Source organism: Prinia subflava, chromosome 12, assembly GCF_021018805.1.
Source record: "Prinia subflava isolate CZ2003 ecotype Zambia chromosome 12, Cam_Psub_1.2, whole genome shotgun sequence".
NCBI classification, from domain to species: domain Eukaryota; kingdom Metazoa; phylum Chordata; class Aves; order Passeriformes; family Cisticolidae; genus Prinia; species Prinia subflava.
In genome coordinates, this window is record NC_086258.1 from 7368320 (window position 1) to 7383942 (window position 15623).

A 15623-nucleotide genomic window follows, 5' to 3' on the forward strand; every position below is an offset into this window, starting at 1 on the left:
GGGGAGAGTAGAACACAACAAGCCAAGCTGACTGCAGTCCCATCCTGCAGCTTTTTGCTCCACAGGAATCCCTGAAATAAAATAAAGTGAGGACAAGTGGGTGAGAGCTGGAGAAACCCCAGCAGTGTCCCCATGTCCCTTCAGCCTTTGCGGTGGGGTGACATTGGTCCTGAATGAGAGTTTCTGTGCCCTTAGCTCAGGGATCAGTCTGTCTTCACTAACATCTGGGCCTTGTGGCCACCTGGGGAGGCAGAAGAGCTGATCCAGCTGTTGCTGACACTGGAGATGGAGTCATCCTCCTTTTCCACATTGGAACACCTCTGGAATCAGCTGGCTGGGGAGGTTCTACTGAACATGGAATCTTAGAGTGGCCTGGAAAGGACCTTCAAGGTCTTGACACAACTACTTTTCCAGGCTTTTTTTTTTTTTTTTTTTTTTTTTTTTTTTTTTTTTTTTTTACTTACTTTGACTGTCTCGAGTTTAAGAGCCACATTCTGCAGCCATTTGCACTTTGTATCAACAGGAACTCCGTGCTCAGGGGTGCTGGCAGAAGCCAGCCCCAGTGTTTCATAAAATAACATCTCAGTCCTTTTCAGCAGCTTGTCATTTTCCTGTTTTGTTTAATTCCTGTAACTGTCTTAGTACGAAACCCTGAAGCTGCAATGTACATTTTGGGTTTCTGTTACAATGCTTGTTTTTGTAGCGGGAAATGTAATCCCTCAAATGCCTGTGTTTAAGAGGATGCAAATCAGCTTCCAAGCACAATGCCTTGGGAACGTTTCTTTCATGCAAAACCCGGCTAGATAAATATGGAGGGGAGGAGGGAGAGGGAAAAGGGATTGTTCTCTTCTATAAACAATGAGAATTAATTACGCTCAGTAAATGACAGATAGGTTAAGATCAAAATCTGAATCTTTCTCAATGCGGGTGAAATCCACGCTCCTATCTCCAAGTGGCATCAAGCCCATTGCACAGCCCGGCCGGGGCCATGGGGCAATGCCACACCAGTGGTGGCACTTGTGCCTGCCTTGGCACAGCTCTGGGGACAGCAGGCTCTGCCATGGCCACGTGCAGAATCCCTCTGCTCTCAGTGTCCCTGGACCACATCTGCTCTGTCTGAGCCTGGGGCAGGACAAAGGTTGTTCCTTCCTGGTGCTCCCCACCCCGAGCTGCAGCAGGAAAAGGGACCCAGCAGAGCCATGCAGCTGTAGGAAGCAGTGAAATGCATTTGGAAGCTCTCAGGGAGCAGGAAAACTCCAAGTCCAGAGGAATTTTCCTGCTGCTGGTGGCAGTCCGGCACTCAGCACGCAACAGCTGCTGTACATTTCCTTACCTCTGGAATGATAAATTCCTTGGGAGGCATCTCTGCACTCTCAGTTCCACCGTACACAGAGAGAGCTGTGAGCACAGGGGGGCATCTGAGGGCACACACAGCTCGTGCCACTGTGCACCTGCACAGCCAGGAGGGCTGGGATAACTAGAGAATAGGTGGAATCAAGGAATTACTCCCCTTCTCTCTCTCCCACGTATTTGGGGATTTCAGCTCTCCTTGTTTGTCTCCAAATAAGACTGATGCCTACAAATTCTAAAAGAAGAAACTGTTCTCCAGCTCGTGTTCCCACCTGTGCTAGAGAACAGCTAGAGACAGTCACTGTGCCCCTGCTCCATCCTCCTTCCTTCCACTCTGCCATTACTTTGACACTCAATTATTTCACATTTGCAAACCCATTCTCAAGCCCTTTTTGAAAGCAAGTGATAGAAGTGCAAATTCTTATTATTGCTCTTGAAGGGCTTTTTGCAAAGCTGTTGTTAATGAGCTTGCTTAATGAGCTTTCTTAAATCTATATTTATACCCTATATACAGCTGTATATAGATAGAGCAATGCCCAAAATATGTGTGGATTGCACACACATATGCCTGGGAAAATGAAGGGTGATTAACACGCATCTTCTTCAGTTAGACCGTGCAAGTATTTATTTGTTTTTCCTTGGAAATTGGAGAGATAAAAGATCCTTTCTGGAATAAAATAATTCTGTGCATATGTGCTCGATGGTTTTGTTTATGAGCCCCAAGTATGTGAGTGTGTGTGTGTGTGAGACAGATGGTGTGTCTGTTTGTGAGAGATATGATGCAGGGATGAATGTGTGTAAAAATACAGGTTTCTTAAGGGCTCCTTTTTAATTTTATTTTCTTTTTTTTAAAGGAAAAGACAAAATAACAAATGCCTGCTCAGTACATTATTTCCTGTGTCATGCTTTTTGTCAATATGACAGAGGAGTATTCCTGCAGAAGGCAAAGCTGCCCCCAAAAGTGAAGGGTGCTGCCCCCAGGGCTTCGAGCTGGGCATCGTGAATTCTCTTCAAGTTGTCAAAGTCCTGGGAAGTTTTGATAAGCAAATACTTTCTGGGCTCTGCCTCTTATTGGCTGTTTCTTCACCGCCAGATTTTGACACAAATAATCTGATTGAAAAATCAGGGAGGGGAACGGGGGGAAAAAAAACAGAGAGAAAAAAGGAGAAGTATCTATTTCAGCCGACTGCAACCAAGTGAAAAAGTGGAAGAGGAGTTCTGAGAGAAGACAACGTCTCGCTTGTCTGGGGAGATTTCAAGACAAATCCAGTAAAGCAAAGTCCCTCAAACAGGTGATTGATTTATTCTTTTAAACACTTTTAATTGCATTGGTTTTCTCATTTTTCTGAGATGTTTTTCTAAGCTTTTTTCCTCCTTCTTCTTCTTTGCTGTTGTCTTCAAATATGTAACATATTCCACTGCCTAAGCCACTTGTCCTGGGGATTCCTTTATGGTACTAGTTCACCTGACTCATTTGAATTGAACCTTTTGAAATTATATGCCATGTACTTCACTTTCACATGTGAAAATGGTAATAGAACAAAATATAAGAGATGTGACAATGGGCTCAGGTACCTGTGTCCCAGCCAGCTTCATCAGCAGGACCTGTGGAGTTTTTTTCTTTCCCATTGACGAGAGGGCAAATTGGTTTATTTCCTTTTAATTGCTCTTTTATAGTGCCAGACTTTTACATTCAGAGAGCAGCACACCTCTGGTGCCATCACCTGTGCCAGTTTTTGTAGATAACAATTCCTCTCCCGTTCAGGATTTTTGCTTTGAATCCATCTTTTATTATTTTTCCACTCTTTTTAAACACAGGCTGATTAATCTAACAATTTTTAGCATATGGAATTAGCTATTTATAGGCGCTTCTCATATCACAAGATTGATTCAATACGTTAATGATTTGCAAGTTCACACTGAAATTTCATCTGTACATTAAGGAGATCTGGAATTTGGGAGATTGCACTTTATAATTCCATCCTTGGAAGGCTCAGGTAAAGTTTCCTAGAGCCAGTGGCATTCCCAACATCACAGGGAGCTATGTGAGCTTTCTAGAGAATAAATGCTGCAATTACAGTCTAAGTCTTTTTTTCTGGGTGTTGTAGCTATGCCAGCATTTCTGTTCAACTTCTTGGGCAAAATTTTCACCATAATTTGCTTCCCCTGCCATAATTTCCATTTATCCAGTCTTACCACCAGAATTAAAAATGTCCTGTTCATTTTTCTGATAAAAAAGTCACATTTAAATTACTTGCCCCAAGTACATTCGATTCGAAGGGTAGACTTGTGAAGAAATGATTCATTCTGTTGTAAAAAGCTGAAATTCTTTCAGATTTGACTTTATATTTAAAGAGTCAAGAGTCCATAAAACCTCTTATTTTATTTTACTTGGGCTCTTAAACCCCAGATATATTGTGTTCTACTGTGTGGTTTTTTTTCTTCAGAAATGTAGTCTTTTAAGAGAGAAATTACTCTGTATTTTTGGAAGCTTCACTTTTTCCTCAATAAAAAGAAAAAGAATTAAAAAAAAAAAGCAGGAAAGGGGCAATATTAAGATATAAATATAAATAATATAAATTAAGCAATGAAAAGGAAAAAACCCTTTTTAGCCTAAAACTTTGTATGCTCATCAACTTATCTGAAGATGTGGTGTCATGTACTACTAGTGAGTACTAGCCTTGTACTGCCAGTTAAAATTTAATGTTTCACTGAGTGTAGCAAGAAAAAGCGTTTAGTTTCTACAATTAATCTTAGAAAAGAGAATTACTTGAATTTAGAGAAAAATGCAAGTCGGCTTTAGGATGGAGCTTTCACTGCAAATTGGGCTCAGCGTGGCACAATCCTGCAACAAAGGCTTCATAACTGAATTCACAGAGAGTATGAATTTCCTCTAAATTACATCAAAGGACCAGTCCTGTAGGTTTGGGTACTGAGAGCTGTCGTGCAGTGAAGTGGGATTTCACTGAGGGCTCCACGAGGAGCACAGGATGCAGTAAAATGAGGATCCTGGAGTCAGAACCCACCCCTAAACTAAAACCCAAACCCATTTGCAATGTTCCAGTGTCCCATTAGGGTTTTACCTGGGATACTCTGCAAAATCACCCAAAAGCATCGCTGAGGATGAAGGAACTCGGAGTTTGAGTGTGCAAATGCTGGATCTGCTGTCAGATCTGACTGGGGAATTTACACCTGGTGAAAGAAACCCTTCTAAGGTGCTTCAGGTGAGGTACCCAAAATAGTGGAGCTGCTTTTTTCCCCTTGGCTCCCGCTGTTTTTCCCTCAGGGCACATTATAAAATTATTACACAGCTGCATGAAGGGCAGGCTAATAAGAATGTCAATTCTAGCCACCTACTGGTTTTATGTCCAATATTGAATTAATAAAAATGCCTGTACACTTCCATTTTGGATGGGCACTCTTGCCCAAGCAATAAATTCCCTTGTGCACTTACCAGTCCAGGTAGAAACTGCTGCCACAGGGGCTGAAATGAACAGACTCCAAAAAAAGAAACTTTAATTTTCAGCAAAAGGTTGAAGCTAATTTCTGTCAGAAGCTTCAATAACTCTGAAACGTAGCAGGGTGCAGGGTCCATTGTCCACAGCACTGCTTTTCTTGGGAAGTACAGTGAGCCATTAGGAGCAGCTGATCTCTTGCTGCAGATAATCTGGAGTTTCGAGGAAAACCAGTCCTTTTTCCCCCCACAATCTCTGCTGGTAGCTTTCCTCTAGCCTGGTTGTGTGAATCACAAAGCCAGTCCAGTGCAGTTGTTAATTAACTCTGCTTTGGGCTCCCAGTTCCCTTTTTTTTTTTCTGTAAAATGGGGTGGGGGAAGGTGACTTCCTTTTGCAACGTTCAGTCCATTGAAGATGGTTGTGGCCCTTATCAGCACTCAGGACACTGCACCAAATTCAAATTTTACACAGGCTGGGGCAAACACATCCAGAAAGATTCTTTTTATTCATGGCCATCTGCTTTCAACCATCACTAGAAAAGAGGGGCTGTACTTAGTGCTGTCTGTACTTGGCATGTGGGCACTGCCACAAAACTTTGCTGGATTGTTTAAGCTACCCATCTCCATCTGATTTACCTGGCTGAGCTGCCCAGCTGTGCCACAGGATTCTGCAGGGCTCTCCAGCCTGAGGACAGGGAGAGAGGGACTGTTCCAGCAGGCACAGCTGGATGCAGGCTCTCACCCTGGAATTACCCATCACCAGAGCCTCTTCCTCCACCGTGGAGGAAGCCCAGGGAAAGGAGCTGGTTAATTCAGGCAGATTAATTCTGCAACAGGTTAATTCAGATGTCTGAAACTTCCTGGCATGAATACCCCACATTGTGGACACAGTGCTGCCCCACCACATGGGAAAATCCCTGTGACAGGAGTGGAAATTCCAGGTCTAAAGGGTTTGAGGCAGCACTTGAACTTAGGCCAGGGTTGGGTCGGTGCACAGGTAGCTCAGCTGGGACTGACCAAGAGCTCAGCAGTGCTGCTGGAATGGGGGAATGGGGAATGCTGGAATGGGGGGGACACAGGCTGAGCTGAAGGGTTCTAACCCACTGCAGAACACCCCTGTGTTTGCTCTGAGCTGGAGCTGTTTCTGTGCCTGCAGCTTTTCACTGGGCAGAAGCTCTTTACAGCTCTTTGAATGAACCATGCAGAGAGTTCCAGGAGAGCAAAAAGCAGCCTTGTGCTTCAGTGCCCCTTCCCTCAAGGGCCTGCTTATGGTTCATCCTCAGTGCTGTTCTGTCCTTTTTTCTAAAATTAAATTAAAAGTCTGCTCTTGGCCTCAGCTTTCTATTATTCATCTCAAGCTACACGTAAATTTCTTAGGAAAAAAAAAGATGAAGAAAAACAGGTGAGTCATTTCAGAAGAAAAAAGGCTTAGAGCCAACAAGAGTTATCCCTGAAATCATAGCTGGAACAGTGGGAATCCTGGACCAGATTTAAAAAGACAGCAGCATATCCAAAGGCAGCTGGGCTGGGGGTACCCTGGCAATGCCCCTGTCCCCAGCAGACCTGGCTGTGGGAATCCCACAGCTTTAGGCACCAAATGTGGCTCTCAGACCTTTAAACAAAACACCACTGTGCTCTGTAATTATATTTAGCATGAAGGGGTAGTACAGACTCTTCTGAACTCTGGGGAACAGACCTTTCCCTCCCTGCCTCTTTGGGATTTCAGGATTGCTCTGTCCTTGGACAGACATTTCATATCATTCCTGCTTAACAGGAGAAAACTTTATGGATTTTGGGGGGTTTTCTTTGGTAAATAAATAAATTCCACTGAACTGCTCCCAAGAAGGACAAAACACAATAACAGTTTCCAGTCAACAGAGAGCCAGGACTTAAATGCTGACTTTTCAAATGAAATATAGCAAGATTTGTTTTTAGTGCTTCTATCCCAAACAATTACAAGGAAAAATGCAAATACGCATGCAAATAAGGCACCAGCTGCTGTCAGTGCACACAGCATCGTCCCTGCTGCCACCCTGCCTCCACCAGAGCAGTTACCAGCCCCAGGGAGCGGGCACAGGGCGGGCTGGGTTCTGGGTGGCAAAGATAACACATCCATTGCAAGAGAATTTGGTATGATTAAATTTCAGCATTTTATGTTTGTCCCTAACCCGCCATTTCAACGGTCTGTCGTGTTTGAGTTGGGTCCAAAAGGTGATTCTCACCCAGCCCTCCTGCTCTGCCTCTGCTCTGTTGTTTGTCAGCCAGAACTCCAACTACTCAAGCAACAGGGAAACCCTCCACGCATCATTCTGCAGGGATTTCCCTGTCTCTCACCTATGATTGATGTAGATTTGATCTTTATTGTTTATATAATAATTTCACAGCAGAGCCCAGGCCATGGCTTGGGACTGAGCCCTTCCAGGTGCAGCACAAACACTTGGACTTTCTCCAGTGGAGGTCTTTAACCTGTGGTTCCCTCTGAGTCCTGTCAGAGATGCAGCCTGTCCTGTAGTCAGAGCAGGACTACAAGGACAGGTCCTGGTTCCATCGTGTCTGCCACAGACAGTTTTGGTCTGTAACACAGCTCTCGGGTTAAGCCTGCCCCTGTTCTTTTTCTGTAATCCTTTGCCTCAGCCTGGGCTAGATTGTGAAGTGTGATTTTTACAGAGTGCATTTAATCTGAAACAAGTGGGAAGTTACTCCCCAAGCCACAGAGGTTTAATGGTGTTTTCCTGTGTTTCATCCCAGAAAGTGAATGGAAGATGCCACGTTCCTTTTTGGTGAAGAGCAAAAAGGCTCACACCTATCACCAGCACCGCTGTGTGGAAGATGACCTGCCAGTACTCACGTGGGCTCCAGTCACCTCTGCCTTCACTGGTGAGTCAATCCATCCCCTGGGCTTGCAGGAGCACACCGAGGTAAATCAATAATTCAGATGGCAGCCAAGGGAGCAGGATGAGTGAGCTGAAGAGCATCCAAGGGCTTCCACACAGGGATGTCAGTCTAAGGGCAAGCTGATCCCTTTCTGTGTGTCCTTTCTCTACACCAAATCCACACTGATCCTCCTCCCTTTGTTTCCTGCTGGGTTGCTGGGGAGATTTGAGCTGGAAGATGCTGTGTGAAGTTGGTGACATTTGGGAAAAATGACCAACTTCAGGCCACTAAGCTGGAAAAAGAGCTTGCACTGGCCTGTCAGTGTTCTACAGACTCACAGCTCTGCCACCTCCATCTCTGGTTTGCTGTGTTCACTGCCCACATTCCCTCTGGACTGCACCTTCTCTACCTCGGGGTGTTACCATCTCTGCCTGGTGTTAACAGCACCCAGCACAGTTCTGCCCATCCCTGCTGACCCCTCTCTGCTCTTGCTCTCCCACAGCCATCCAAGCAGTGGCAGGGCCAGAGCAATTATCTTCTTCCTTCAGGCACCATTCAAATTTTCTTTATTCAAATTTAGGATCAATTTACCCTTTGTTCTAGCCCTGGCTATCAAATTAGAGCCTAGCCTTGAGATAAGTTTGATAAAAAAGAAGGGAGGTAACTCTTTAATTTCCATTCCTGCCATCATCCTTAGGCCATTTGTTGTGTCTCTGGTGCAGTGGCAGGTTTGACAACAGATAAATACTGTCCCATGTCCAGCAGAAAGGAGACACATGTTGGACCTCTGTCCATTTTAGATTCTTACTACAAAGTGCTTAACAAGGGTTGGTTGGTGTCTTTAAGGACTAGGACAAGCATGGAGAAATAAATGGGAGTGTGGGCACGAGGAGATGAGGCTCAGTGCATAAGGACTTGCCTCCCCTCTCTGCTTCCCTACTTGGCTGTCCATAAATCCAGGTTAACAATACCCAGCTCTCTCAGGAGAGGGGTGGGGAGGTTAATAAGTTAGTGATTGTTAGTTACCCACACAAACGGAAATGGTTTTAAATAGGGAAATTATTCTTACAGACACAATTCTGGGGTTGATTTTCTCTAACTGTATCAAGTATCAAGGATCCTGTCATCTCATCCTGCCCCCTCTGCCTCGCCTATCTCATCCTGCTTGGAATTTCCCTTCCTCAGCAATGGGCAGGCCTTGAATGCTGATTGCATCACTCTGCACTTCCTCAGGGAACTGAGCATGGGCTGCTGTGTCCAGGCAGGAGCTCACACACGAGTACAAAACAGACTAAATCACCTAAATCATCTAAATCACCTAAAATTCTTGTAACAACAAGAGGGACGACTGTGACACAACTGTGACACTGCTCTTTACAGCCACAGGAGACAGGACACCAGAGGACATCAAGAAACAGGACCTGGGATGTGTGATTCCAAAGCAAGAAAAGGACCCCCCTGAACTGAAAGAAGGAGGTGTCCCTGTCCAGTACCTGAGCAGGATCCTGCCAGGCCCTTCAGCTCAAGGTTGGCTACCCAAAACCCCAATTGCAAGAGAGGTCAGGGCTGAGCTGGACATGGAGCCCCTAAAACTGGGCCCAGATTTTCTGTAAATGAGAGGTTTTATTTTCACATCAGTGGTCAAACTTGCCACAGGCAGAAGCATTCTGTATTTCCCTTTACAGTTCTTGTCTACACCAAAAAGAATGAAGGGTGGTGCTGTTATTCCCAATGAATGAACCTCCCCATCTTAATGCAGCTCTGTGCTGTGTGGGTCAAGGCAGGTGCCCACAGGAGACTTGTTCAAACACCCCATCAAGGAGGGCTAGCAGGGGCCTTAATATTCCCTTAGCCATAAAATTTCCATGGCATTCTTTGCCATAAAATTTCCTCAGACTGAAATCAGTCACGACAGGAACTTTACCTGGGGAATCAGGATTTGAAGGAGAAGTTGCCAAGTGCAACTCCCGAGGTCAGGGAATATGGGGAATTTTTCTACATGTGCCCAGTTTCAGGCAATGGTGTGACACTCACCTCTCCCTGTCCTTTACAAACTCAGAGATGGCCATGCCAGGGCTGCAGATCAAGGACTGCACTAACACAGCGAGCACCCCAACCTTCTACAAAGCTGGCTTCTCCTGGGATGCCTTCCATGTGCCCTACAGCTACCAGCAGATGTCTTCCAGCATGCAGTCAGCCCTGCTGGAGCACCCTGTGAGCCTGTATGGGAGCCACCTCCTGCCCAGCACCGAGCCCCCCCTGGATTACAGCCTGCATTATTCCTCAGACATGGAGACCTTCCACTGCGTGAAGTGCAACAAGGTGTGTGTTGGATGAGAGCCTCTGGGATGGGGAGGGCCTGGAGGGATTTTTATTGCACTCATGAAGCATAAAGCCCATTCTGCATTTGGTCACAGCAAAGTGTGTGGCTCAGAGCCTTGAGAACAAGGCCCTGGGGATGCTGCAGTTCCCATGAGTTCTCACAGAGGGGAGGATTAAAAAAAGAGAAGGAATTGAAAACAGAGATGGAGATGCAGCCACCTCATGTCAGAAAAATCACTGGGATTTTGTTTTGCAGGTGTTCTCCACCCCCCATGGGCTGGAGGTCCATGTCCGAAGGTCTCACAGCGGGACCCGTCCCTTTGCTTGTGATGTGTGTGGCAAAACCTTTGGGCACGCTGTGAGCCTGGAGCAGCACACCAACATCCACTCCCAGGTGGGTGGCTGGTTCCAGAGAACCAGCTCTGCACCTCAGCTCTTGCTTAATCCATGCTAGAGGAAGTGACCCTTCCTAGGTTACAAACGTGACGCCTTTCCTGTGGCACGCAGTGACAAGGACAGGAGCTCTGAAAACCACAGGCCATGGCTCTTGGTCTCACAAATCTCAGAGTGCCCTTCAGAATTCCTTGGAAGGGAAGGGAGGATCATTGCTGCTCACTCTTCTGTGCCTCACCTCCTGCCGAAGGGTGCAGGGGTTTGGATCACAAGATGTCATCCATTTCCATAATTAACCCTCCCTGCACTCCCTTTGTGCTGCACCCAGCATTATCAGTACCCACGAGCCAAGGAGATTTGCTTATCAAATCTACAATTCTCATCACTCTTCAAGCTCTGTCACATGTCTTGCAGCCTCAGACTTCCCATGATTTTCCTTCCCCGACAGGAAAGAAGCTTTGAGTGCAAGATGTGTGGGAAGACATTCAAACGTTCCTCCACCCTCTCCACTCACCTCCTGATCCACTCGGACACTCGGCCCTATCCCTGCCAGTACTGCGGGAAGCGCTTCCACCAGAAGTCAGACATGAAGAAGCACACGTACATCCACACGGGTGAGAAACCAAACATTCCCATGAGGAAAGGAAAATTAGAGCCCATTGTGGTGATGTGCACACACAGTCCCCAGGCACAGAGGTATTAGACCAGGGATAAGTGTCCAGAGGCAGTGGGAAGTTGTTATTCCATGTGGGGTGAGGCAGCAGGAGGCTGAAGCGCATCTGCCTGACCAGGAGGTGGTTGTTGGGCAGCCTCTGGTGCGTGTTGGGGTGACAGCCCTGGATGCAGGGAATGGCTCACTCAGCTGCAGAGGACTGTCCCTGGTTCTTCCCCCCCTCTGGTGCTGGATCACACTCCAGACACATCAGCAGCAGAGCTCGGCTGGCAGCACCCTGGTGCCCATGCAGATCTGACTCTGCTAAAATGCATTTCTATCTCTCTTCCATCACTGTTAAAGTGGGGTTTTTTTACCACTTTCTGTGCCCTGCAGGTGAGAAGCCCCACAAATGCCAGGTGTGTGGCAAAGCCTTCAGCCAGAGCTCCAACCTGATCACCCACAGCCGCAAACACACGGGCTTCAAACCCTTCAGCTGCGAGCTCTGTGCCAAGGGCTTCCAGCGCAAGGTGGATCTGCGCAGGCACCGGGAGACCCAGCACAGCCTCAAGTGAGGGGTGGCTGCAGGTCCTTGCAGGACCTTGCAGGTCCTTGCAGCTCCCACTTCATGCTCCAGGGAACAAGACTGTCCCCAGCACCTCCATCCACGTGATAAAGCTCCCAGGGTGTCCTGTGTTCCCCTGGGGACTGGCCAAGTCATGTGCTGGCTTTGGTGCTTGGCACATCCCAAAGAAACCTGTGGGAGCTTTCACTTTTCTATTGCAACAGGTACCAGCCCAGATCTGACATCACCTGCTCAAGTGTAAATCCAGAGGAATTCCTCCAAGGTCACTAGCACTCTGGAGTTACACCAGGAGCAGGATCCAGTTCATCAGGCTGCCCAGCAGGGACGAGGGGACTCCTGGGTTGGTGGCAGCAACAATCTGTGCCAAGCTGGTGCTGTAACCATGTTCTGCTCTGATGGTTGGGAAGATAAGGCCAGGGCATGCAAATAGATTGCATTCAGTCAGCTGTGTTCAACCTGGGCAGGCTTTCTGCAGAGACTTGCCCAGGCCATAAATTCTGCCAACAGACACCATAAAGTCATTTCTTTCAGCAGAGCATTTACTGTGATCAAATGACAAGTTAACTGTGCTGTATTTTTAGCTTGGAGTGGGAGGAAAATACTGAAGAAACAGCTCCTATCCCTAGCAGATAACAGGGGTCTCTAAATACATTCCTCAGACACACCATGCTGCAGAGATCCCAAGCAGGAAGAGCCACACCACAGCACCAGGCAGGAACAAATCATCCCCATGTCCTGGTACCACGGGAGAGTCTGGCTGCTCTTGGAATCGGGGCTGGTATGTGCCACAATATTTCCCTGCATGCTGGACATGCCAGCTTAGAGCTGTCCTGAGCAATCCTGGGTCACTGCAGGGGCAGGAGTGACCCTGGATATCGATGTCAAGGGCCAGAGCTCTGCTTGCCAGGCACTCTCCACAAGGAGGAAGTGACTGAGCCTGTACAGGTTGGCAGAGCATGCAAGTACCTCACAAATATTATACAAAGAGAGCAGTGGTATTTCCTCCTTTTGCTGGTCTAGGGGTTGAAGCAGAGCACTGGAGCAAGTAAAGAACCAGTTCTGCTCCAAGCTCTGCCAGATTCTCTCGCTATAACCTTTGGCAAGTCACTGCAATGGGCTTTTGTTTTTCCACCCCTCCTGGTGACGTGGGGCCATTCACTCAGGTTTGTGCAGTCCCCTGAGTTCCTAACAGGAAGGACAAAGAATTATTATAACATTATTATAACATAGACAAGTGTTTTCAGTTAATTAGGGCATTGTAGGAGCACATGGCTCACTCCATAACTGCATCCCTGAACACACGGCCTTGGACAATGACACCAGTGGGAATTACCCTGGGAACAGGCTGGGGCCATTTCACTCCAAAGGCTTGAAGTGAAGGAAGGGCAAAGACAAAGTGGTCCAAGTGGAAAATTCAGGTATTGCCAGGAGAGAACTGTCCTCAGTTCCACTGCTGTAAATCCCAAGTTGTTCTCCTAAGACCTAAAATGTACTTGCTCGTTTTATGCTGTGCCTAAGCTGTAAGACATTAATATGTACCTGGAAGCTCAAACCCAGAGTCTGTACTCCTGGCTTTACTTGTACACTGTAAATATGTATTTATACTGAGTCTAATGTATATTTTTATTGCACTATACCAGACAGTGACGTGTACAGGCCTGCTGGGATTTATCTGATAAATCTGTTCCTTCTTAGTAACTGGGCTAACACAGTGGTTTTCATGTTCAAAACACACATTTAAAGAACAGCTCATACCTGACTCTGGGGACACAGTGGGGATGGGATGAAAAAGGAGAAGGGAAAGAGTCTAGGATTGCTCTTTATGGTTTTAGTGGGAATAAAGATGGAGATTCACATGCAGGAAAGGGCTCCCATTAGAGAGACTTTCATCCTGGTTGGTGCAGAGCCCCACAGAGCCAGAGCCAGCTCTGCAGAGCAGGAGGGCCACACCAGACACACAGAATGTGTGTCCAACAGACAGTGCCAAAGCCCCCAGTAAATCCCTGCTGTCCTTCCCTGAGCCATTCTGGGGACGGTGCAGAACCTGGTGGTCCCCAGCCCCCACCTGTGAACACCCAAACGTGCACAAGCCTTGCTCGAGGTAAGGTCATTTCAGCTTTATTGAAACTGCTGCCCAAAATGCAAACCGTGTTTGTTATTCCCCTTGTCCTCCACTAATCTGCAAACAGAAATATTCAAAGAGGGTGTCAGCATCTGGACTGCTCAGGAGCAAAACCCTCCAGCCCCAAACCACACAGGCACACCAGCACAGACTTCCCTGGGGACAGCAGGGGTGTCTGACTCACGTAAAGTTTCCCAGTTTTGGCCATTTGGAGTCAGGTGCTGGCACACATCAATTGGCAAGAGGGCCTGTGACCACCCATAAAACCAAACCAGCCAGCTGGTTCTCCTGAGCCTCATGAAGAAGAGCTGCTGTGTCCATTAAATTCTCATTCCTGTCCTTGATTCCGAGGTACAGAGGAGCTATAACCTTCAATGGACAGCTGGGATCTTCTCTCCTGTGTGCTCCTACGGCTTCTCCCTCCAAACACAGCAAACATCACCCCAGTCCTGTCTGCTCTTCCCAGGACTGCAGGGTGGGTTACTGAGCCCAGATATCCCTGAAGAGCAGCGACACGGGAGGAGGCAGTGCCAGGAGAGGGCTGGTGTTGTTAACCCTTGGCCTGGTGTTTGTGAGGAGCCTGGGGAGCACATCCCAGCAGATCCAGGGACGATTTGGGCTGGATGGGCAGCGAGTGGAGCAGCACCCTGGGATGGCTGCAGGCAGTGTTACTGCTGCAGGGCTCAGGAGAACACATCTGTGGCCAGAGCAGTGCAGGGGATCAGGCTGACAAAAGGGAGGAGTGCTTTCCACTAAGACACTACAGTTTCTTCCTCTTGAGTAATGAGTTGCCACTTTAAGATCACCTAGTGCCCAAGCCCTGGCATTGCCTGAGGCCTTTGGATGCCAACAGCCTGAAGAAAAACGAGGCAGAGCCCCAGTGCCCTTTCTTCCCTCCCAGAACAGCACCAGCCATGGGCAGATCTGATGCAAAGAGCAGGCAAAGGGCTGCCCTGACCCTTGGGGCTGCTGAATCTACACCACGGGTACCCAAGGATGCTCAGCACCCGTCAGGACCGGGCCATGGCTGGCACCAACTCCAGACACACCTGGCCTTGCTCTCCAAACATGCAAATCCTCCTCAGTTCTGATCACCCCTTTCCCACCACCTCCCCTTGCATCACAAACATTCTGGTCAGTCAGTCAAGGAAACAGATAGCAAAAAGCAAAATCTCAACTAATCTTTGTGGCTGAAGAAAGAGCTGATTGTTTTTGCCTCTCTTTGAGCCCGCTCTGTATCCTGAACTTCCCCAGTCCCCTTCACACCTTCTTCCCTCTATTGCTAAGGAAAAGGAATCCTGGTCTCTGGGCTGTTTTGTTTAGCAAATGAGGGGCATGCAAAGCACTAACCCCGGGCATCTGTCAGGAGGAGAGAGGTGCCTCTGTGTCTTCCAGACAGCCTTGAGGCACCGAGGGCAGCAGCCCAGAGGAGCAGTGATTAAGGGTGGGTTTCAGTTTGGACACGGGATGAATCTGTCTTCATAATGAGGACAGAGGCTCGGGACACCTGCAGGAAGAAGAGGGGTGAAGCTTTCTTGAGTTGGCAGTTGTTAGGGAAGCCCTACAACGAACTGAGAGGAAGGACAGGGAAGAATTAGACTCCAGTTGGGAGTCTACTGGTTTACCAGTTCTACTGGTTAAAGTTATTTGCTGCATCCACTTGTTTCCTGCCTGAAACATCACAAGAAAGGGTTTTCAGTAAAGATAAGAGCAGAGTCCCTTGTCCTCACAGCAGGTTGTTCCCCTGTCACAGGTGATGGAGACACGGCAGCAGTTTAATTCCAGCCCTTCAGCACAGCACACAAAAGGAAACTTGAAGGTGTGAGGCAATCTCCCAGAAACAGCTGCATGCACATTTCCTTGCTCAGGG

The 15623-nt window shown here is 47.5% G+C and overlaps 1 protein-coding gene across 1 annotated transcript; it reads left to right on the plus strand.

Moving 5' to 3' along the window:
• The first annotated feature begins 2500 nt into the window (after positions 1-2500).
• Positions 2501-13428, plus strand: GFI1B (growth factor independent 1B transcriptional repressor). The gene is made up of 7 exons (XM_063409275.1): positions 2501-2642; positions 7553-7681; positions 9059-9205; positions 9738-10000; positions 10257-10394; positions 10842-11007; positions 11442-13428. The coding sequence occupies exons 2-7, from the start codon at positions 7567-7569 to the stop codon at positions 11618-11620; spliced, it is 1008 nt and encodes a 335-aa protein (XP_063265345.1). The 5' UTR covers positions 2501-2642; positions 7553-7566; the 3' UTR covers positions 11621-13428.
• Positions 13429-15623: the final 2195 nt, after the last annotated feature.